The sequence below is a fragment of the Scylla paramamosain genome, chromosome 10, assembly GCF_035594125.1.
Source record: "Scylla paramamosain isolate STU-SP2022 chromosome 10, ASM3559412v1, whole genome shotgun sequence".
Lineage (NCBI taxonomy): Eukaryota > Metazoa > Arthropoda > Malacostraca > Decapoda > Portunidae > Scylla > Scylla paramamosain.
Window position 1 is genome coordinate 27,065,899 of NC_087160.1, and position 25,286 is coordinate 27,091,184.

Sequence of the window (25,286 nt, forward strand, 5' to 3'; positions counted from 1 at the left end):
TTTTTTACTTGCTTCACGTGCCTTCGTGCATATAATAGTGCATATAATAGTGTGTGTGTGTGTGTGTGTGTGTGTGTGTGTAAAATTTGTGAGAAGACCATCTTCAGAAGAGAATGGGCTTGCACTACTCTCCTGAAAATGATCGAGCAAAGATTGAAAGACGTCTTAGAGAGCAAAGGGACACCGTTAATTCTAAAAAGAATTATAAACCTTAGTAACTTGCTACATTATGGCGAGCAGCGCTCCCTCGTACGCAAGATTGAGAGTTTCTTATAACTCACTAATGCAGTCGTCACTGTTTATTTCAACCATATATATATATATATATATATATATATATATATATATATATATATATATATATATATATATATATATATATATATATATATATATATATATATATATATATATATATATATATATATATATATATATATATATATATATATATATATATATATATATATATATATATATATATATATATATTATTATTTGTAAGCCTCAAGGTTCTTTTATGCCTTGAAGGACTGTCCAGTAAACAGCTGGCTTTTACTGTTCATCAGGTTGTCGTAAATGTCGAGGAAGGCGATGCTAGGAAGTTCAGCCGTCACTGCAGTGCTTCTTATGAGTCAGCTCTCTCTCTCTCTCTCTCTCTCTCTCTCTCTCTGGAGCCTCATGAAGTCACTAGACACGCTGCGTATCATCTGCTGATTTTCTTAATAAATTAGTCGCTCAAAATAAGTATGATTTTCTAGATGCAATTGTATTGGCTGTGCATTCACTACGGAAGGCAGAATGCATTCGGCGATATACGAAGGAGTGAATGACGGGAAGGAGGGAGGCGACGGAGGGCCCCCCACCCCCTGTTATTGTCCTTCCTCTCCAACAGGTCAGGTATTCTGGCCGTATGTAGGGTCCCTTCATATCTTAATACAACCTGATCATGTAATGACATGGCTGCCAACCGAATCCGGAAGGAAGGTCCTCCCGCTTCAAAACGTAGACCCACTGATAGTACGTAGGAAGTAGCATACACACTCTTTTCAGGAATGGAGTGTACAGGGTTACACAGAATAGTGATCACTGCACGTCTTCACCTGTGAAAAAAAAAATTTTTAAGGTAGTGTTGCGTACCTTGGACAAGTGACTTTTCTTCTCCAAAAGTGAGAGTTGATGTCCTCTACCGTACTATTTACGGGAGGGCCTGCACACAGGTAAGTCCCCGCACACTCTGCGTATGTGCAAGCAGTCTGGCCACGTGATTGGCCGCCACCTTCTCATCAGCTAATCTAACCCTGACCTAACTAATCTAAACTAACTTTAACCTTAACCTAACTACCCTGTAAGCTACCTTATACCGAATTATTGGAAATGGCCTCTTATTTATTATAACACATTATTTCGGCTAGGTTAGGTAAGGTTAGGTTTAGGTTAGTCATGTTAGGCTTGGTTAGTTAGGTTAGGTTAAGTTACCTAAAGTTAACTGATGAGGTGGCGGCGGCCATTAACGAGGCGAGCTGCTCGCACATGCGCAAAATGTGCGGGGACTTTCATGAATGTGTGGCCCTCCCCTATTTATCTTTTGTGTGTGTGTGTGTGTGTGTGTGTGTGTGTTTATATATATATATATATATATATATATATATATATATATATATATATATATATATATATATATATATATATATATATATATATATATATATATATATATATATATATATATATATATATATATATATATATATATATATATATATATATATATATATATATTGCATCCTAGGATGATGCTGTAACTCAAATTTGCCCGTTTAACCTTTTTCTCTTAGAAGTAATGATTCACAAATAAAACATCAATTCACTGGCATTTGCAGAGGAGTTTCTATAGAAGAGTAGTGACTGGCATTCAATTCAACTCACCTGTGGATAGTTCTAGTAGTGGAGAGCACTCATAATTTTCTGTATGGTGGGATTATCTATTCTGAAATTATCAGGCATGTGTATACATGTCTTAAAGTGCATTATGACAAAAATCCCTAGTTTATTTTGACACCGAGGCCTTTGGTGAATAATGAAGAAATCCATGGCATCCTACTCATGGTGGAGCAAGACATGGGTAAATGTGGTGAGAGGTAACTGTGTAAACGTGAGACACAAATGTCCCAGCCCAACCATTTATTTAGCACCAGTTGTTACTAATATAACCATGGCACAACTTCCTGCTATATGGGCTTCCTGTTGTCAAAATCATCTCAATCTATTTTCTAGTTGTCATTTCTTGAGGTGGTCAACTGCTGCCCTATGGAATCCCTATGGAAGACTGGGAGTTCTTGGAAATAGGTGTAAGGCAAAAGACAAAAGAGAGCGTCACCATACCACTCTGGGAGAAGTGGATGGGTTCTTGTGTATGAGGATGGAACCATAGTAAGCAGAAGGATAATTTTTAACACAGGAGGCAAAGTATACTCATGAATCATAATGAGATTTATTAGGGTAATGAATGTGCAAAGGAGTCACCTGGGGCAGCCTGCATCCCTCACACTTACCAAACCTTACCGTGAGTCTGTCTCGTGAGCTTCCCCATCATGCCTGTATTCCCTGTAACATGAGTGAAACCAACCTGACTCCGAGTTTCTCAAAATATCTAAGTCTTATAATTTTACAGAAGCCACTCTTGTCAAAGTAGTAATCAAATTCCATATTGCAGCATTAAGAAAAATATTTTCTCATTTCACTGGTGTCCGACAAATTTCTGCCAATGTAATTACTAAAATTAAATATAAATTGCAAACTTTTAGTAGAATCATAAAAATTACCACAAGACAATGTTTGCAATAATAATATAGTAAATCAAGTTTAATGGATACTTCCTATCTTGCTCCCTGCAGCATCAAAACACCATAAACAAGCTGACAAAATTAATGTACAGAGACCAGTGCAGAACACTGATCATCACAACTCTAGCAAACTAATAAAGTTAATAGCATGCTGATACTAATTCAAAGCTGCAAATAGTGTTCCTTTGTTGGTCTATAAAAATTACATCTTTCTAGGTAACATATTTATCACTCATATGAGATGCATGAAGTGCCATCCATGCAACTATAACAGCAGCAGCTTGAGTCACGACCTTGATCCAGTAAGGGCTGCACACACCACTATCCAACACCAGAGGTATCACATGTACAGAGAAAACAAATATTGGCACATAAATCATCATATACAATTATGACATGAAGAAACAAGACAAAAGCTAGCAGTTACCAGCCACAGTGAATAACAGTAAAGCAATTATTCTTCAAAATAAAATAAAAGTAAAATTGGACTTAAAAAGTCATATCACAATAATAAAAAATAGTTTCCAAAATGTTCTTAAAATTTTGTTGCCTTTATCAGTTAATATATATATATATATATATATATATATATATATATATATATATATATATATATATATATATATATATATATATATATATATATATATATATTCTAAAAAGCCTGCTCCTTATCAGATGATCCGCTTTGGTATAGGTGGAGGCAACAGTTTGGCTGCAGCTTCATAAACTGATACACCAATGATCTAGTTGTTCTGTTATTGTGGCACTGTCATGGATTCATTTCAGTCAATCAGTTAATATATATCAATGAACATGGCAGTTCAGTTTCTTACAAACACAAGACTGAAACAATATTAATCAGCAAAATCAGCCATTCCATCCACACTACATGACATACATAAAAACAAGTACACACACAAACTATAACCCTCTTAATAAAAATATTTCAACAAAAGTATGTATAAATGAGCATACCAATTTTTGTTCTGTACACATGTGCATGCATGGAAGCATGTATGTATACACACACACACACACACACACACACACACACACACACACACACACACACAAAGAAAAAAAAGTTAAAGGAAACTGTAAATGTATAAGGTTGCCACTGTTGCAACATGTTTGAAGGCATTAAGTGATAGCTTTTGAAAAGTACATATGAGAGACTTCATTTTAACTTTTGCATATTGTTATACATGCTGATGACTATTTTTCTTTGAAAAGAATGCGAAGATGCCTCCTTACAATAGAGGGAAAACCAGATTTATCCTTTCTTTACAAAATTGTTAGTCTTGTACCATATTTAATGATACATGAGATGCTGCATCTTGTAAGATGGGCCCCTACCATGGACAGACAATTCTTATAAAGTCTGATATGTACCACCCACTGCTCAACACAAACAATTTTGTTAGAGAATGTTGCTACTATCTCTCACTCAATGCCTTATATCTGTCAAACTTTGTTAAAATAGCATTGATAAAAGAGTTACTTTTTAATTGAAAGTGGAGGATATTTGTAGTCCCAAATGGACCCTAATGTCAAACAGCATACTCCGAACTTCACTTGAGGATATAAAGGTATGCTTGGTTTCATGTGGCTGGCTTCATCACTGTTCCATCTTGAAAATCAACATTAGAAAGGTGTGGTCATAGCCAAGCTCCTCATTTGAAATGCAAAAATATATCCTAGATAAATAAAAGGTCTCTATATATGCACTGTAATTCAGTTCCACCAACAGTGCTTAGATAGTAACCTCTCATACAGTGAACTAAAGAACTTAGAGAAAATGGGAAGAGTGTTCCTTACCAAAGTTTGCTCTCAAATGTACTATATGAATACTACATCTGGACATGTGCTGTATTTTGTACTGGCAATGGTGATTAAACATTTGGCATATGAGAGCAGACTGAGCACACAAAGCTAGTGATAATTATCTGTCAAGATGGGGGTTACCTTGGAAAATGGCATTTCCACAGGTGAAGCTAAGAAAAGGAAATGTTGCCATAATTATCTGTTGAGATGGGGGGTTACCTTGGAAAATGACATTTCCATAGGTGAAGCTAAGAAAAGGAAATGTTGCCATCCTTGGTAGATCCTATTTTGGAAAACATCTCTGTTGCCCAGTGACCAAATAGTTGCCTTCAATTATTTTATAACTGATACAAAAAATGATAAAAAATATTCGCTGATGACATTGTATACATGTCATTATGCATGCAATAGGTAATGGCTCCAATGAAAGGCAGTGCAAGCAGCACATTGGGCTTTGTTACTGGCTACAAAACTACCAGCAAAGCTGGTAACAGGTGGAAATACGTAGAATATCACACCATAGTGAATACAATAGTTAGATAAGGATGTTCCTTCTAAAACCTTGAATGGTACAATAGAATTCACATTTCAAAATTACCATAGCTCACTCCTGATATGATCTTTCTATCAACTATTTTTCAAAGGAACAAAAGCCTATAAAAATCTCAACACTGTCTATGTTGTCTTTATAGCATGAAAAATTGACATATATTTCCTGTAATTCAGGTTGCAAAAGTTTAATGGATAGTAATGTTTTCCATTATAACTTAGTATGTGGTCATCCTGAATCAAAGGCAGTAGCTTCCACTATCTTTGACAGTAGATAAGCAACTGATCACTGCTGATTAAAATGGAAAACGGGTTCTACACTGTCCAGGTGTATGAACTTCCAAAAAGACAATAAATGATATTGTTTTTATACATCAAATGGTTTACACAACTTTCCTGTAAATAAGTGCATCATTGCATAAAGAAAAGCTTTGTATCCATGAGTTAATTAGAAAATTATCCTTTCTGGTGCAAATAAGAACATATCAGAAATGGAGCACTCTGTATTCATCAAGCAAGACATCACTAGTAAGGATGTAAGCATAACAGTGTGAGAACAGTGTACATCAGCCTTAACCTTCATTTAGTGCACCAAGTAAATAAATTCATACACATTTTTCTCACAGCATAATGACAGTATTAAATTTAATTTATTAAGATACTGAAGTTACTTGTAAAATTAATTTCTTGTTTCATGCATAGGTAACAACATATGAGAGGACAGATACCAATTTCAGCTACTAATCCCCAAACTAGTAACATATATACTTTCATTTTGGAGGATAATCCAGGCATATTGTGGGTGTTTTGAGAGAGAGAGAGAGAGAGAGAGAGAGAGAGAGAGAGAGAGAGAGAGAGAGAGAGAGAGAGAGAGAGAGAGAGAGAGAGAGAGAGAGAGAGAGAGAGAGAGAGAGAGAGAGAGAGAGAGAGAGAAACACATACATCTCATAAGCCATCAAATATGGTGCTAACCATCATAAGCATGTATGTACACACACACACACACACACACACACACACACACACACACACACACACACACACACAGTATTGGTTTACAGGGTGTTCTGTGTCTGGGAAAATCCTTTATTTCGGAAATACTTCAGATAGTTGTAGCTCAGAGCCTCAGCACCAATGGTCACATGCAGTATGATTGGCAGCAGCTAAATTTTAGGACACAACTAATGCAGCCCCAAAGAAGGTAGAGTTAAAAAGTAGAATGGATTTTTTATTTCTTTTCTTTTTGTGTGATTTTGCCTTTAAATGTCAGTGACTTTCTTAGAAATTGCCTCAATTTCATGCCAGTAACTCATTTGCTTAAAAGATAATATAGTGTTAAGTATCATAAGTAATAAAGACTTTTGAAAAAGAAAAAAATATTGGAAGATTTAGTATCCATGACCAAGGGGGGAAAAGAATATCTATTATGTACATGATTTATATTACATGTTTGTCACTATCATACATTTCACCAAAAGCTTTGCACACAACAAGCCAGCATTCAAGCCAAGCTATGTCAGGTGCTCAGGAAACTGGAATGGTGGGTCTACACACACCTCTTCTGTAGATGCCCAACATGACCATACTCATCCAAGTTGGAGGGGAAAAAAAAAAAAAAAAATCATATGGTTCACAAGCTTGTTGGTAATTATGTTCTGACCCTCCTAAAAGAAGCAAATTTTTCATCAATGGAGCTGATAAATCTATCAGCCAATCACATACGTATCAGTAAAATATGCTTAAAACATAATACAAAATAGACATACAACACTATCAAGACGCCAATTCAAAGCACATTTGACTAGCTCCCAGCCCCTAGTGATGAAGTATACTATTGACACTAGTGTTAATAGTTGTATCATATTCTTCCTTTTCGTGAAAGTCTGACTTTTTTCAAAGTACAATGCATAAAAAAATTTAAATATGTAAAAGGAAGTCATGCCACTTGCTTCCTTTGTCATTAATGGTACTCCTAATGGCACATATGCATCAAAATAGTGATACTGCCTGGTCCTTAATATCCTATCTTTGCTTTACAGAATTTCACATTGCTCAGAAAAGCCATATATATATATGTTATCAGTAATCACATAATAATCTATCACACAAAGATTGCCATGTAAGCAAATAAATTGATAAAACTACAGGTCAGCTATAGTAGACTCACTAGGCATCACAGCCAGTGGGTCTACTGCTGCTGCTGTAAAAGTTCTTTTTTTCATGGAAAACACAGCAATTTAGAAAAATTTACAGAAATTCTATGATTCAGAACAATCCTCCAAATATTCCTCATATAAATCCCCTTCAACCCTGCAATTATAATGATGTATACACAGATCTCATATAGAGGTCTAACCTCTCAAATCCAGCATTCTTACTTAAAGTTAGGTCAGCACTTACTTTGAGGTTTATCCTAGCTTCCCATTACTTCAACAATGACATGATAAAGATAGGAAATTATTATTCAACAATGATGGTAAAACATGAAAAATTGAGGATTTATTCTAGAGCAAATGCATAAGCATAATAGAATAATCAACCCAATTTTATCCCTAAATACACACTAGAAAATTGGATTTGAGATATTAAACCAGCACATACTGAAAGGTTAACACACTACATTTATTGTATCACATTTCTTTTAAAAAATATTAAAGAAAAAATCATAAGAGATAATTGATACCATCCTCTCTTTGCCCTAGCCAGATGGTAGGGTAGTCCTATCACCCAGATTTGCCTTGAGGGTCTTTGGATAAGATTTGGGTTATGTGGCTCTTTCAAAAAATTTTGTGCCAAGATGAATGTGAGCATATTCAAACCTGCCAAAGAAAATACAAAGTATATATTTGTAATATTCTGTGTGAGGCAATTCATAGTTCTCATGACTGAATATGGATATATCACATGTGCTTTTTCTTCCATTTTTGATGGCTGACAGTTTGCTTGCTTTTGTGTGTGTGTGTGTGTGTGTGTGTGTGTGTGTGTGTGTGTGTGTGTGTGTGTGTGTGTGTGTGTGTGTGTGTGTGTGTGTGTGTGTGTGTGTGTGTGCGTGCGTGCGTGCGTGCGTGCGTGCGTGCGTGCGTGCGTGCGTGCGTGCACACACACACACGCACACACACATGCATGTACACAAGCATGCTCACACACATGCACGCACACATACACACATGCACACACACAAGCATGTTAGATACAGGATCATCCCATGATGATGAGGCCACTTGGAGTACCCTTTCTTGTCTTACTCACAACCTCAATCTTCCACTTTACATTGGGGGTTCAGACTTTGGGGAAGATGCTCCAGAGTTCTGAGTTTCTGCTCGCTTGATATAAAGATTAAGGAGTTTCAACTTGGAACCAGTGAGAGCTTCCAAGTGAGGCACCATAGCCTCCTCACCCACAGCATTGTGTAGGGCCACCATGCAAAACACAGAGGCCTTACGCACACAGGACTCCTTGTTGTCATAAGCCTGTAAAGGAGGAAAAATAATGACAGACTTATACAGCAGCCAAAAGGAATTTGGATAGGCATATAAATGAAAAAAATTGGGAATGCATGAGGGTAAGAGCAAATTAATAAATATGAGGATAGTACATGGTACCAGAATGAATGCAGCTTTGAATGTTGTGGAGTGAATCCAATTCTCAATGTTGAGATTGCTTGAAGAAGCAGATTTGTTGCCATATATGAATTAATTAATAGCTGAAGTGATTTTCAAATGAAGTATGAATAGTGTGCAGGAAAATGAAAGGTTGTGTTTTAATATAGACTGTGAAGGAGTGTAAAGATAAAGTTGTATTGGGAAGCACTGATATCAACTGCATCATATAGAAATGAAATATGAATGTGAGAACAAGAAGAGACTGAATGTAATGAATATGAGGTGCCTGAGGAACATGTGTTGAGTAACACACATGAATTAAATGAGGAATGGAGAAAGACAAAAGAGAACTAATATTAGAAGAGAGTTGATCGAATGAGCAAAGTACAAGGTGTTTCATAATTTGGCAAACAGAGAGGACTGAAAAAGACCAATGAGTGAAAATCTGATGAGATACGTATAAACTGAAAGAAAGACTGCAAACTAAATGAATGGACTAAGTGAAGAGAATGTTAGATGTGAGAAGAATATCCACAGAGCAGGGAAGAATAGTTGAGTATGATAAGGTTTAAAAAAACAGTTGTGAATGCATGAGCAGACAAAAATAATTATGATCTTTATAAAAAATTCTGCATCTGATCCCATTAACTGATCAGGTCATGTGCAAGGGGAGGGGAACAGGTTTATTACAGTACAGCAGGGATAAACAGCCTCTACTGTTAGGTCCTGTTACTGAGATTGTGGGGTATGCTTGTTTAGTATGAGTGGTACTGTCTCCCAAAGAGACTTAAATTAAAGCCTAACATAACAGAGAATTCATGTAAATTTGATCATGAATGTGAATGTATGCATGAAAATTACTTGTGTCAAGAATTCCCATCTTCATATTTACCTTTGGGATTTCAATAGCATTTACATGCATATTATAATGTATGCATAGGGATGTCACCCTAAAATACACATACATATATACATAATTTTCTTCTCAAGAAGCCTACCTTAATATAAAGTAGCAAAACATTTTTTTTATTTTTCTCATATTATACAAGACCTCCCAACCCTGACAATATGAATTCTAAATACATAAATATTCATAATCACAAGGTGCACAGAGTCATGGTAATGCATGTAAAAAATTCACTTTCCCTCAGCCTATTAGTAACACCTCTCCTTACCTTGATGAGTCCCGGCATAATTTCTGGTAGGGCTGCAGCTACAATTGATGGTTGATGAGCTTCAACTAGCTTATTAAGCATTTTGATGGATGCCTGGTTGACTGGGTATTCTGCCATTTGGATCAGGGGCTTAAGGACACGGATAACTACTTCAGGAGGAAGAATCTCAGCCACAGTGCCAGCACAAACCTAGAAAAGCAAAACAGTTACAGTAGTTGCAGCAAACACATGTGGTGTATATCATGTTATTATAGAAACAATTATAAGAGAGAGAGAGAGAGAGAGAGAGAGAGAGAGAGAGAGAGAGAGAGAGAGAGAGAGAGAGAGAGAGAGAGAGAGAGAGAGAGAGAGAGAGAGAGAGAGAGAGAGAGAGAGAGAGAGAGAGAGAGAGAGAGAGAGAGAGAGAGAGAGAGAGAGAGAGAGAGAGAGAGAGAGAGAGAGAGAGAGAGAGAGAGAGAGAGAGAGAGAGAGAGAGAACAACTGCATCATCAGGAATGATGGCAGGAATAATCAATCCCTCTTCTGTTCCTACTCTCTGGGACTCACCACAGCTGCCCGATGCACTTCCTTCTCCTTGTCAGCATGTGCATTAAGTACTCTCAGGATGATCAACTCTGAGAAGCTAAGGAAGTGATGGACTAGAGGACTCCTGCGCATCATCTCTGTGAGCACTGCAAGCACCAGGGCCCGTTGACCCCCATCTCCACAGTTGAGGCTTTCCAGTAGAAGCCGCAGGACTGCACGGAAGTTTTCATTCCACACTAGAGTTGAGCCAGTGCGGGCAAGGCGGATGAGATTGGTGAGGGCAGTGCGCTTCTCCACTGTGCGACCCTCATCAGTGTTGCTCAGTTCGGCTATCACGTTTGTCATTACCTCAGCATCACTTTCCTGTCCGTCACCTGTGCCAATATATCACATTGTACTTTATCTCCTGTATGTGGTCCTGAATTTGTCAGCGTGATGTTCAGTTTTCAAGGAAATATTTGTTTTTCTCTTCAATGTAATTACCCAGTGTGTGCCAGGTCCATGACCTGCTCACACTCGTGACTGTTTGTTCCTTCTAATGATGGGTAACCATAAATAACCTGGGGGTGTTTCTGCCATTTACTCCCTTTCCCTATCAGTGGTTTCACAGCAAGATGAAGGTACTGAACATAAAAAGATGATTTTGGATGTAGTGCAAGTTTTTTTTCCTGGCCTCCTAAACAAGTAGGGAAAATTGTGAATACATGAATACATTCAATTTCAATAAATGCTCATGATTTTTCTCAGAATAAATGAAAATTTTAGACTTGATTTTAGGTAAATCCTCTAAAATGCTTTTATGTATATATTCTACTTCCACATTCATCCTTCACTGTTTTTTTATTTTGTATTCAATGCTCTTCATATTTACTTCTGGCATTTCTTTACTATTTACATACCAATATGTATCTGATCCTGTATGAGCATGTGTGAATATATGCACTAAAAATTAATATTCAGTATTCATATACTTTAAAGAAAGTAAGTTATTGCACATGTAAGGGATATTTTTTTCTAGCTGTCCATCTTTCTATCCAGTCATTCACTGGTTAATCACTGATTCTATTAGAACATTTACAAAGTTTTCAGCTTTCATGCACTGCACATAATATAAGTTACTCAATTACTTCATGCATTTAATCAACTTACAAAGAAACAAAGAAACAGTCAAAACAGAAGACAGCAAGGAAGAGCAGGTCTTCCAAAACAGATACAAGCTCATTAGGAAGGGTTTTATACAACCTTAAAATAAAGGAACAAGGAGAAAGAGGAAAAGGATGTAACTATAATGAACAATAGCTTTTAAGGGATGAAATCTTTATCTAATCCTACTACTGTTTCTAGAAACTTCTCCAAGTGAGTAGCTGTAGCAAATTTGATTTGCTACCATCCATGAACTTCATCCCTACACAAATGCACAAGCACATACACAGAAGAAAATATTACAGTATTCTCTATTAATATACCAATTAATGAGAAAATCCAGATAAGAAAATAGCAAATGCTTAGAATAATCATGAGTTTCATTAGTTTAAAGCTGATGTGAGTGAGAGAGTGGTCCATGCATGAAATACCCATGAATTTTAAGGAAAAGTTGATACTATGTAGTATTTATGAAGGAACAGCACGAGCATGGCTCATACACACACACACCCACACACACATACACACACACACACACACACACACACACACACACACACACACACACACCACCCAGCTGCCCAGCTGATCAGATGCATGAACAACAGCTCCGGGGATTTACCTAGGTTTGGTCGTGCAGGAGGGCCAAATTTTTATTCCTGTCTCCATAAAAGGGACTTTTGTGAGGTGTGGATGAAGGGGAAGGTGAAGTGTTAATTGAAGAGTGGCCAAAAGGGTGAAATGGGAGTGTGGTGCAGAGGTAAACCTTGGCAGTGACATCAACCAGGGAAGATGGCTTCCGGCACAAATCCCAATGTTTTCAAAAGATTGAAGGGAGAAGATAGCTTAGCATGGAAGGAAGAAAAAAATGGGTGAGGATAATGCAAAAAAAGATATCCAGTAATATAATAGAAATGAAGAGGGAGATAGAAAGTGAAAAAGAAAACAAAGAATTGAGAGAATAGATAGTAAAAATCTTAGCTGGGTGCAATAACAAAAAAAACTATCATAATAACCACTAAATTTATCGCCCAATACCCAATAACCAAAAACTGATAAATCCTGAATTCTGATACTAGCGATAACGATACTGATATTTTAAGTAAAAAAATTATTAAATCTAAATCTTTAATTTTATCTTAGAAAACTTTGAAAAAATCAAATTTAATGTTTATCCTGTCTCTTCACAATGAAAAGTAGTTTTAAGTAAAATTACTATATTTGATTTTGAAAGCTGAAAACTTGAACATGCTCATGTTCCAAAAACTGAAAATGATCAATTATCGCTTGTTTGGAACCAAAAGTATTGGTGATACTGATGAACCAATAACACGGGAAAAATAATTATCAGATAACTGATAACCTGACATCATTATCATGATAAATTATCATGATAATGCCCATTTATGGGAAAAATAGTGGACCTCAACAAGAAGTACTGTGAAGAAATCAAGAAACTAAAGGAAGAAAACAAAGAGATAAATAAAGCTGTACAAGAGAGGTTAGGGTTGGAGAAGTGAAAGTTAGTAACAGAGGAAGTAAAAAAATAGAAAGAGAGAGAGAACAATAATAGAAAGTGAATACAAAGGAGATAATAAATCAAATATATGTAAATGATATGACATGCATGGAGCCAAAGATGAAAACTAAAATTTAATGCCAGAAAATGCTACATGTTGGAAATAGGAAATAGTTAAAAGAGACCTTCATGGAATTACAAAATGAAAGGAGAAATAATAATGAAAAGTAATGAAGAAAAAGATTTGGGAGTAATGATTCAGGATACACATTCACCTGAAAGACACACAAACAGGATATTTACCTCTACATACAGCTTGTTAACAAACTTTAGGATGGTGTTTAAGTATTTGAATAAAGAAATGATGAAGAAAATTATAACAACCATAATACATCCTAAATTAGAATATACAGCAGTAGTTTGGGCTCCACATAAAAGATATAAGGAAACTGTAAAGAATACAGAAGATAGCAACAAGGATGGTACCGGAATTGAAAGACTTAAGCTATGAAGAAAGACTTAAAGAGATGGGATTACCAACATTACAAGAGAAAAGAAAAGAGGAGACCTGATAACAATGTACAAATTAGTAAATGATATAGAAAGAATAGGCAGAAATTACTTGGTACTACAGATGGAGGAGGGAGAGAGATGTATGAGGGGGCCAAGGAAGAAAATTAAGAGTGGATGTTCAAGAGACATCAAGAAATACAGCTTTTGTATCAAACTATTGAAATCTGGAATGATTTGAAGGAAGAGGTGGTTGTGGCAAATAGTGTACACATGTTTAAAGAGAATTTGGATAAATATGGACAAGGAGACAGGACAACATGACCTTTGGTTCATGCCCCGTACAATACAACTAGCTAAATAAACACACACACACACACACACACACACACACACACACACACACACACACGACTGGTAGCATAGTGCTTAGCGTGCTCGATTCACAATAGGGAGGGCCCAGGTTTGAATCCTGGGTCAGGTCAAAAGCCTTTGGGAAGACTTCTTTGCAATATAGACCCTGTTCACCTAGCAGTGATTAGGTACCTGGTGTAAGTCAGAGTTGTGACACTTCTAGGTAAGAAAAAGAAACTCTGAATAGAAAAATGCACACAGGGTGGCCTGATCATCCTAAGCCTAGTCTACTAGGTTGACCAGCACCATCTGGCAGTCATGGTATCATATTGTAAGATACTTCCTTAGAGTTAAATGTATACCTAAGATGTTTGTATGTTAGCATATAAAAGAATGTAACATGTGGATTTTCAGCTGTAAGGCTGCAAGATTAATAAAGTGATTATTATTATTATTATTATTATTATTATTATTATTATTATTATTATTATTATTATTTACAAAAAAATAGAGGAAAAAATAAAGAAAATAAATAAATAAATAAATAAATAAATAAATAAATAAAAAAATATATATATATATATATATATATATATATATATATATATATATATATATATATATATATATATATATATATATATATATATATATATATATAATAGTAATAATAATAATAACAGGAATTTTATATATGTCAAAGTATGACGATCCCAATAGTGAAATAGTGTATGGATACCACAAAAAAAAACTCATATAATATTTTTACACCATGACTGACATTGTTTTGTAAAATAAATAATATAATCACACGTATGAAAGCACTGAAAAGAAATTAAAAATAAAATCTCTTGATTAGTGGAAAGCAAAACTTATGAAGAAATGGGCTGTCTGCAACCTAAAAGATGAACACAAATGCAAACAAATCTTCCATAAACAGCATGCGGTAAAAGAAAAAAAAAAAGCAGAATAAACAAATACCTCTACCCAAGTCATCATCAGTAAGAGTGTCCAGGCCGTTCCTCGATGAATCAGACATGAGAGAGAGTTGGCGGTGTGTAGGGGAGGATACACTCGATGACCGGCCAGACAGGATGCCATTGGTGTCTTCAGCATGTTTGTCATCCACCACATCACTGCTACGGATGTCAGCACCGCCAGCAGATAGTTGGCTAATACCCGAGTCCTGGGATGATGATGCAATGGTTAGTAATGAGAAGGAGCTGCCAAAGGCAATTGATATATGACCTATTTAATGGTTAGTGATGAGAAGGAGCTGCCAAAGGCAAGTGATATATGAGCTATTTAAAAACCTAACTTCATATTTTGTCTCTACAGTCTGTAATAGCCTAAGTGAATGCCTCAGAAATGTTGAAAGAGGGAGAAGGGTAGATGTAGTTGAGATATGAATGGAAAGGTTAAAAGTAATGATAGGTGATGTAAAAAACAATGAAGATAGGGAGGACTTGAGGACATGTGCAGAAAAGAAGTTGCTCTAAGCAAACATCCTCCAACATAAAATGGTCCATTGGTACACATGGAAAGCAAAGGACAAGAAAGGTGGACAGAAGAGTGGATGTGAGATTATAGAAAGATGTTTCAGATGTCCTTGAAGCATTAAGATGGATGTTCAAAGGCTCAAAGTAATATGCTGTTGTAATGACACTGAAAATAAGAGACAAATGGGAATAAGGTAAGAATGCTGGTATAGGAAAGACAAATCACATGTTGGCTAGTAAAAGGATTGATTGAAGTTATGGTGACAATTGGAGAGGGATCAAAGATAAATGAGGTGTTTGGAATATTTAAAGGCAATAGAAAAGCTTGGATGTAGTAGGAGAAACAGAAACACATGGTGAATGGCTGAGATTAAGGTCATGCAAAAGAAGAGACCATATGAGAAAATGTTGGAAAAGAATATGCCATTAGAAATGAAAATGAGGGGGGGGACTGAGTGTAAATTTTGGAATAGGGAAAGGAGGGAACTGATAAGAGAAAGTAAAAGGAGAATACTTACATAAAGAGTTTGGTAGGAAGCCGAGTCAAAAATTCCATAAGAGTAAAAAGTTGTTTTGGAAAGAAATTAAGAGACACAGGAGGGAAGCATAAGTGTAAGAACAAAGAGAGGATGGAATTCTTGTTGTTAACAAGATGAAAAATGTATGGAAAAGGCATCTTAATAGTCTACTGAATAAAAAGGCATTACAGGAAGTACAGTAATTACTCGATAAATTGAACCTTAATATTCTGAGCTTTTGTTAAGTGAACCCTCAGACACTATCCATATAATTTAATTGACTGAACTAACCTTTGATTTAAAAGGCAAACTGTTTGGTAGTGAGAGACAAAGGCAGGGATGACCAAACAGATATCAGTTTGGTGTAAGACAAAAGCTGGTTGTCCAGTCTGCCTAGTTTGTGCCTGGCTGTTGTTGTGAGCAGAAGTATATCTCACTATATATTTTTTATTTTGCACAGAACAGTACATTACAGTACAGTAATATAGTACACTGCATTAGGTAAACACAGTATCACACATTATATAGAACAAAGCTGAAAACAGCTCTCAACATCCTGAATGACATTTGGTTAAGGCAGTGGACATTCAATCCAACAAAGCCCTCAATATACCAAAGTTCAGTTAAGAAACAGACATCCAACCCCTTGGATCATCCAGACTACTGGATAAACTGACAATCAGTCCAATTTATTGAAGGATTACTGTAATAGAATTTAGCAAGGATATGAAAATGGGTAGAGGGGATCACTGTAATAGGTGTCCAGCAAGGATATGAAAACAGGTAGAGCAAGAGAGTGTTTATGGAGAGAGTAATTTGTAAGGAAGAGGGAGAGAAAGCAAAAGCCAGGCTTAAGTGTCACATAGCTGCAGGTACAGATGGAATACCTGCAAAAAAATTTAAACTATGGATCCCAGGATCCCAGGATGGGTGCTCCTCACCACCCCACCCCCAGTCCAGTAGGCCTATTCTAGGTGTAAGGGTCAGTGCATGAGTTTGCTATTCTTCAGTCACTGGCTGTTCATCATAGAGGAACAATGTTGGACTGGTTGAAAGACAATGTGCACACCCCAGATACCCCAGACTTCCAAAAGAGGGTCAATGAAATCCTCTAGCAATTAGCAGGTTAAAATGATAATAGAGAAGAATGCTAAAACCTCCATAAATTGTCATTTCATAAGTTGGGATTCCATACAAATTGGCATGGAAACAAAACATTCAATTAAGGAATAAAGAAAACAAATTGTCCAGAGGCAATTTCTTCAAAATTTTTGCAAGTTGGCACCATGCCAACTAAATTAAGCCAAGCCAAAAACTTTACAAAACCTACAGTAATTCAGCACTGCCCTGAAATACCAAAACCAACGCTTGACTTGTCCTGGATGCTGCCAACTGCTTAGTTTATTTCTCTAATTGAATGACCTGCTTCATTGAGGCCCATGATCTGAACAATAGTCTCAGATGAATACTCTTTCATTTTAACCATATTAGCAAACAGAATGAATTATCACAAGATGTTATTGTGCAATAATACGCCAAGATGTGGAAAAGTCACGGCAAGTTACTGCTCTCCAACGTGCCCCAAGGCACAGTGGCGTGAAGCTGAGGGATGCGGTGATGTCCTGGCAGGAGCTGATACTTTTGGTTAAAATGGTTCACTCTCAAGAGGACCATGCTTTTTTCACTCTAAGTATCTGACCCTCCTGCCAGGGGGTCCAATACTTATGACTGGTAATGTACCTTGCATTTTATTTTAATTGATGAGATAAATGAATTCCTTGCATAACAAGACATCAAGTAAATTATGTTATCAAAAATACATCAAGATGCAATAACAAGGAGGCATTGTTGGTGAAATCCTGCTGGTTTTTACAACTTTTTGTTACAAAAATCTCACAACCCTAAGCCTCACTTTGCCCATTAGCCACATGCACCACACAGGACCTACAGACAAGCTTTGTTTACCTGCCGCAGCTTGGTTCAAGAGAAAACGAACAGAGTGATAGTAAGGATAAGGGAAAAAATTAAGACAGTATACAGAAAATGAAGACTGAATTATAGCTCCTTTTCTGACAAGAATGACACTGAAACAACATTGGATGTTGGTCTGTGGTCCCAAAGCCACCCCTCCACAACATGAATAGGCCTGGGGATTGAGGATATAAGAGAAGAGAGATGGGAGAAAATGAGAGAGAGAAAAGTAGGTATATAGTGAAGTGGATGAAGAAATGAGATGTTTGTGAAAGGTAAGAATATCATAGAATCACTTTTCAGAATTATGAAAGACAGAAATGTGTCCATGGACAAAAAGAGAGGTTTGAGGATTAAATATTCTTAAGTCAACATTAATGGGTAGATAAGAGGCTTGGCTATGGAATGGTGCATAGGAGTCAAGATTGTGCATTGCAAAAATGGGTTATCTGAGAGAGAAAAAGTAACAAGATGTGAAGATAACAGCAATGAAAGCATGAATGAGAGATGTGTGAGCACCTGTGAAGTGTGGAGTAATGGAATAAATTAAAAGAAACATAATCAAGAAGGTGGTTTGACCACACCAAGAGGATAAAGAGTAAAGAGGTTGCAAACAAAATGTATAAGTGAAATTGAAAGTGTTAACACAATAGGAATGCCACTTGGAAGGTGTAAGGATAGGGTAAAGGAGTACATGTGTAAAAGCTCTTGAATGTATGGACAGGGAGAGGTGGAGGCTCTTCTGCTGTGGTCACCCTATTGGGGGATGCTTCATGACAGAGTGAGGTATCAGATAAATAGAAAAGCTAAACAGTAAAACCATCTATATCATTACAAAGGTAATAGGTTGACATAATCTCTAAAACGATGGTAGTCAAGAAAAGGTGCCACATGCATATGAATACACTCACAGCAATAGGCCCCCTACAACCCAAAGTTATCTAATGAAAACATATTTTTAGATGATGAACATGCAACCAGAAATTATTGTTGGCACTCAAAGAAAATTGATCAAATAAGAATCCTTTAAAAGGAAGAGAATCACAAACAATAAATTTGTCAACTAATAATCTATATAATTAAAAAATTCTTCATGTACATGAACGTAACATTCTTTTGCAAAAAATAAATAAATAAATAAATAAATAAATAAATAAATAAAAACAAATAAATAAATAAACAAACAAATAATATATATATATATATATATATATATATATATATATATATATATATATATATATATATATATATATATATATATATATAAACTGAGTTAGGAATACCTGTGATGTGGAGTCTCTATGCTTTTCTAAACTTTCAAGGTCAAAGCTATAGTTCTGGATCTCTGCTGTTGTGCGCTTCAAACTTCTGAAAATGAGACGAAACTGTAAACACTGGTGACTGATTTGATATAAACTAGTCACAACCACTTCAAGGAGGAAATCACTTATGCAGTTACTGAACTGTACATCCACAAAAATAATTATGTAAATAAAATAAAATTTTAGTAAACACTTATGGCAAAGAAAATTAAATTTCACTCATTTCCTATGGAAAAAGGTCAATGCAGTATCTTGTAAGAAGGTATGTAAGGGAACTAAGAGTTTAGACCACCTTGAATAAAATATAGGATAAGAATGATATATAAATATATTAAAGGCAAATAACTGTACTAGTCTTAACTTCAAAACCACTGGATTGACCCCAAACCATGACATGTTATGAAGCATCATGCTGTGTCAGTGATGCTGTGGAAGTCATAACCCATGTCAGGGTATGGGGCACATGGGACACAGAGAATTAAATAGATTATAAGTGGAAAAGGGGACATTTTCACTAAGCAATGTTTACCTTACTTTTATCATCCTGTACCCCTTACCCAGCTCAATGCAGGAACTGGGGTTAAGATGACTACCGGCAGCACTGAGCATTTTTATATTTTGCATGGTTCTGTGCAAACTATAACTATCAAATACAGTCTTGCATGTGACATTTAATGTAAATAAATAAGAACTTATCTGATTAACATCTTGCCTTTTAGTTAGGATAACATTTACATCAAACAAAATAATGCTTTCTATTAACCCACAGTAGTGTTTTTCTTGAAAAAGAAAGATGTGAAGTCTTCATAAGTTCACTTTGAAGAATGGAAACAATAGCTATTCATCAAACTTAACCACTGGGGTTAAAACACCAATAACAGAATGTGGCAATAAGAATAAACCATATAGTGCAAGCAACAGGAGGAGGGAAATGTAAGAAAAGAGCTCAACCTTGTATTCACTACTCTGCTCCTTCCTCCTTGCTGTCTCCTCACTGAGCATGGAGGTACGTGACTGAATGGTCCCCAGACACTCTCCGCAGCACTTCACAACACCAACACAATGAAGGTCAGTTACTTATTTAACTACTCATGCCTATCTTTCAGCAAATTTGGAAATTCTGGAAGCTTGTCTGTTTACAATGTACATGTGTAAGCAGATAGATAGAAATGTTAAAAAAAATCACGGTTATACAAATTTTTCTACTTGCCTGTAAACTTCTTCTGGGTTAAGGTTTTCTGTGTCATCAAAATCAATGGTATTATATCTTGCAGGTCGGTGGGAGCGAGGAAGTGAAGTATTTGGACTCTGCAGTACTGGAGTGCCCCCTGAGCTGGGAGGAGTTCGTGGAGGCAAGGAGGAGGGGGAAGCATCGAGACTGGACACCCTTTTCAAATGCGTCTGTATTATTTGTGATGCAGTGCTTTGACATGCAGGAGGAAGCTGCTGTAGAAGAGCTGTAAATTCTGTCATATTACAGTTGAACATGGCAATGAAGGCTGCAGATGCTGCTCTTCTAATCTCAAGGAATTTCTGGTCTGCTGTCCATGTTAGGATCTTTGCCAAGGCCACTGGTGTGTCAGGGGAGGCAGTCAGGTCTCCTAGTTCCATAACATCCACTAAGCACTTAAGGTAAGTTAGAGTTGCCACCTTCACTTTACAGTTTGGAGTTTGAGTTTGATCCACTAAGAACCGCATGATAACAATAAACTGTTGATCACAGGGGAATGAATCTCTGAAAAAAAATAAATAAATAAAAAAATAAAATAAAATAAAATAAATAAATAAATAAACAAAAAATAAATAAATAAATAAATAAAAGTTACAATCTGTACTTAAGAAAATTTTCAGCACATAAATTTGATTTATGGTAAGTCTCTTATAGTTAGTTAATTATAGTTGTAGACTGTGTAAAAAGATAAAGTAAAAATATTACAAAATTAATAAAATCCTTGTCAATGCTACTGACTTATTCTCTTCCATCCTCATTCCAAGAGGGGCACTGACATCTTTTCATATTAGTGTAATATTTTCATGGAATAATAACCAACTGTTTTTTCTAAATCAGTTAATATAAAAACAATCTATGGAATAAAGGTTGGAATGAGTGCAGGCCAACTCTCCAGCAATTTGGTATCATAAGTAAACCCCACTGGTTATGATGTTATTGATTTCCAGCTTCCAATCTAGCTTAACAGAGGAAGCATGACAAGGAAGCATAATGATAAAAATGAGTGTGGGGAAAAAAAAAATGCTACTGCTTGAATCAATTAATGTAAATGTTCAAATTCTGACAGGTCAATAGTATGATTGAGGTATGCCACACAGAATGTGTGAAAACAGTATGATTGAGGTATGCCACACAGAATGTGTGAAAACAAAGTGCCTTGGCTACTTACCTCACTAAATCTAAGGTTTTGTGAATTTTGGTCTGCACTGATCCAAGGAGATCTGAACCCAATTTATTGAGCAGCCGAGTGAGGAGCACATAGAGCCAGTCCCCAAGGTCTGCCTTGTGCACCATGATCAGATCCATGAGTGTGTCTAGAAACATGGTGAACACCTTGGTTTGGGCATCCATGAACATTTTGGTAAAGATTTCAGTGACTTTCCGCAGCTCTGAGCCAGTGAGCATGTGGGAGCCCTGGAGGAATATCCTTAGAGCCACCAAGCCCTCCTTGCGGTCACCCCAGTGGGGAGAGGCACAGTTTGAAATGATGTCATTCACATCCTGCATCTGAAAGAAGAATGTTTTTTTTTTATTATTCTAGCATATAAAATTTTGCAATGCAAATGTACCAGCAAAAATTTTGTTAAAATAGTTTACCTACTGTAATTTTCAATAATACAGAAGTATAGTATTTTCAGTTTCTCACTACCTATACCAATATTTCATTTATTTAACATGTCAACCTTAGAATATCAACAATTGATATAAGAATAAGTCAAATGTTTCCCAGAAAAAATATTATACTTTATAAGACAAGATATTGAAAACAATAAAAGACTGAACAAGTATCTGGGGTCTGATGGTTTGAAGAGACAAACTTTCTTAGCTGCTATCTTGCCATATAAAGGAACATTTTTGAAGTGGGACCTAACATGAAGTTTCTCAGCAAGCTGGAGAAACCAAGAAAAATCGTGGAAGCATTATTAAAAGTTTATGGAGTTTCTACTCCATCTAAAACAGTTGCAATGTTTTAGAGGCTGGAGATTACATCAGAGACAACTCTAGAAGAAAGACCTACCACTGCTACAAATGAAGAAACTTAACTCATATAAAATTTGGTAGAAAACTGTCACGTTATGAACAATGCAATTGGTAGCAAATGATTTTGCATTCACCATCCTAAATGAAAATTTAAATCTGATAAGCACAGCTCACAGAGTACCAAAAGTGTTGAATGAGGATCAGCTCCATAAAGAATTGACCTTTTTTCAAGCACTTTAGACCAAGAATGATGCATATCAAATCAAACAGAGTTTTTGACCAGATTGTGACCAGAAATATGGATCTTTCAGCATGATCTACAATGCAAAATTTTATTTAAACAATGATTACTAAAGAAATCAAATGAACCAAAGTTCATAACAGAGCTCGAGCTCAAAGTTATAGGTATGCTATGGATTTTCTGTGACTCAGAAGGAATAATTTTGTTTTTATTCCAGGAGGAGGAGAAAACTATAACTGAAAATACTGATAAGATATTTTGTGAAAATCAAAGAGTGCACTGACCAGAAAATGTGAAGGAAAGTATACTGCAGGACTCATTCCAGCACAATAACACCCAAACTCATTCATCAATTGTTATGATTGTCCTATGTGAATTTTGGAGGGAAAGTTTCCCACACTCTCCTCACAGTCCTGATCTTGCCCCAGAACTAAGAGGACATAAGATTTTAACATGATGCAAAGGAAATATCCCAGAATTCTACAAAAGAAAGCTTACAGATATGAAAATACAATCTTCAAAAGTGCATCAAGTTCAAAGAAGAATTAATAGAAATATTCAGCTAGTTTGTTGTAGTTCAAAATTTCTGAAAACTTTTGACCTACCTTTGTATGTCTACTCATTTAACATCAGACTGATGTCCCTGTCAAACAGATACAGCTGAGACAAGGAATTTACAAATATATATTCCCTGATATCTTTGCTCCTATACCTCTGCAGGAAAGAAGACGAGTCATCATAACTAAACTTTCACACCATTATATACCGATCACTCTTCTCACACCTGGGCTTGATCTGCTCATCAGATCAGATGTGCAAGAAATTCTCATCAAAACCATGTCTCTATTAATTAGATGTTTAATAACCAGATTCATCAATATCTGGACATACACATGCCAGCTGCCAGTGCAACTTAAGCTTCCCATTGCAAACCTCTCTTTGGCAGCAGTGCACTGCCACTACATGGTCTTGAAATGTGTGAATTTTTGTGTTTTTCCTCACATTCTGTGTGATGCAGTAGGGCAATGCTGCTGCAATAGTGAGACACCTCTCATTTGTTTGTGTGTTTTTAATATGTGGTGGCGCCATTACTGTATACTGTATTACTGGCATTTCTTTCCACCTCTCTCTCAGGCAGCATGACTATTGTTATGGCAAATAAGTAATTTATCTCTGCTCATGTATGTCAACTGTACAAGGAAATACTCATACAATACATAGCACATGCATATTCATTTTTACTATCTGCAGATATACTGTTTATATATGCAGCAGTATTTCACTAAGTGGTATTCCTCATATGTACTATTACTGTCCAACACCCATTCCCAACCACAACTCTTCCCTGTTCCTGCTGACCCTTGGTGGTGTTCACATCTGCTGTTCTGTCATCTGTTGCCTCTTACTGTGGAGTACATGCCTCCTTTCACAGCTGATAATTATTTTTTACAATGTCTTATTACGCACATAAAGAAAACATATAAATCATGTTGAAAAAATCCCATGTGTATTGTGGCAGATGTAGGACAGAGACAGAGGAAGAGAGATTAAAAATCTTCACAATCTCATATCTGTATCTTGTCCTATCGCTCCAATCCCTCCTCAGGATCCCCCTAAGCGAAGGTGCCTCTGGCATTTTGCTTCTTCTAGTTGGGGGGACCTGAGGAGGTATTTGGCTGATTTTCCTTGGAATGATTACTGCTTCTGTGTCAGAGACCCGTCTTTGTGTGCTGAGCGCATAACAGAGGTGATAGTGTCTGGCATGGAGGCATACATTCCTCACTCTTTTTCTCGTCCTAAACCTTCTAAACCTTGGTTTAACACAGCTTGTTCTTGTGCTATACATGATAGAGAAGTGGCCCACAAAAGGTACTTAATCACCAGAATCTCATGCAGTTTATATTTCAGCCTGGAACCATGCCAAGTCTGTTCTCCAACTAGCCAAAAACTCCTTCATTAACAGAAAGTGTCAAAACCTTTCAAGATCTAACTCCCCTCGTGACTTCTGGCATCTATCCAAAAATATCTCCAATAACTTTACTTCTTCTTCTTTCCCTCCTTTATTTCAACCAGATGGCACCACTGCTATCATATCTATTTCTAAAGCTGAACTCTTCGGTCAAACCTTTGCTAAAAACTTTACCTTGGACGATTCAGGGCTTGTTCCTCCCTCTTCTCCACCCTCTGACTACTTCGTGTCACCTATTAAAATTCTTCGCAATGATGTTTTCCATACCTTCGCTGGCCTAAACCCTCGGAAGGCTTATGGACCTGATGGGGTCCCTCCTATTGTTCTCCGAAACTGTGCCTCCGTGCTTGCACCTTGCCTAGTCAAAGTCTTTCAGCTCTGTCTGTCAACATCTACCTTTCCTTCTTGCTGGAAGTTTGCCTACATTCAACCTGTTCCTAAAAAGGGTGACTGTTCTAATCCCTCAAACTACTGTCCTATTGCTTTAATTTCCTGCCTATCT

General features: G+C 36.4%; 1 protein-coding gene across 12 annotated transcripts in view; it reads right to left on the reverse strand.

Annotated features, from left to right (window-relative positions):
- Positions 1–2,482: 2,482 nt before the first annotated feature.
- The window catches only part of LOC135104457 (CLIP-associating protein 2-like), a 114,391-nt gene continuing 91,587 nt past the window's right edge, over positions 2,483–25,286 (reverse strand). For 11 of the 12 annotated variants that reach the window (XM_064011925.1, XM_064011920.1, XM_064011915.1 and 8 more), the window contains 7 exons: positions 21,763–22,100; positions 20,574–21,098; positions 19,325–19,409; positions 15,032–15,236; positions 10,546–10,898; positions 10,000–10,188; positions 2,483–8,692 (listed from right to left, as the gene is read on the reverse strand). In XM_064011925.1, coding sequence (XP_063867995.1) covers positions 8,489–8,692; positions 10,000–10,188; positions 10,546–10,898; positions 15,032–15,236; positions 19,325–19,409; positions 20,574–21,098; positions 21,763–22,100 — 1,899 coding nt within the window. In that variant the 3' untranslated portion in view covers positions 2,483–8,488. The remainder of the gene's footprint in view (positions 8,693–9,999; positions 10,189–10,545; positions 10,899–15,031; positions 15,237–19,324; positions 19,410–20,573; positions 21,099–21,762; positions 22,101–25,286) is intronic. The other variant, XM_064011914.1, reaches the window with a different exon arrangement.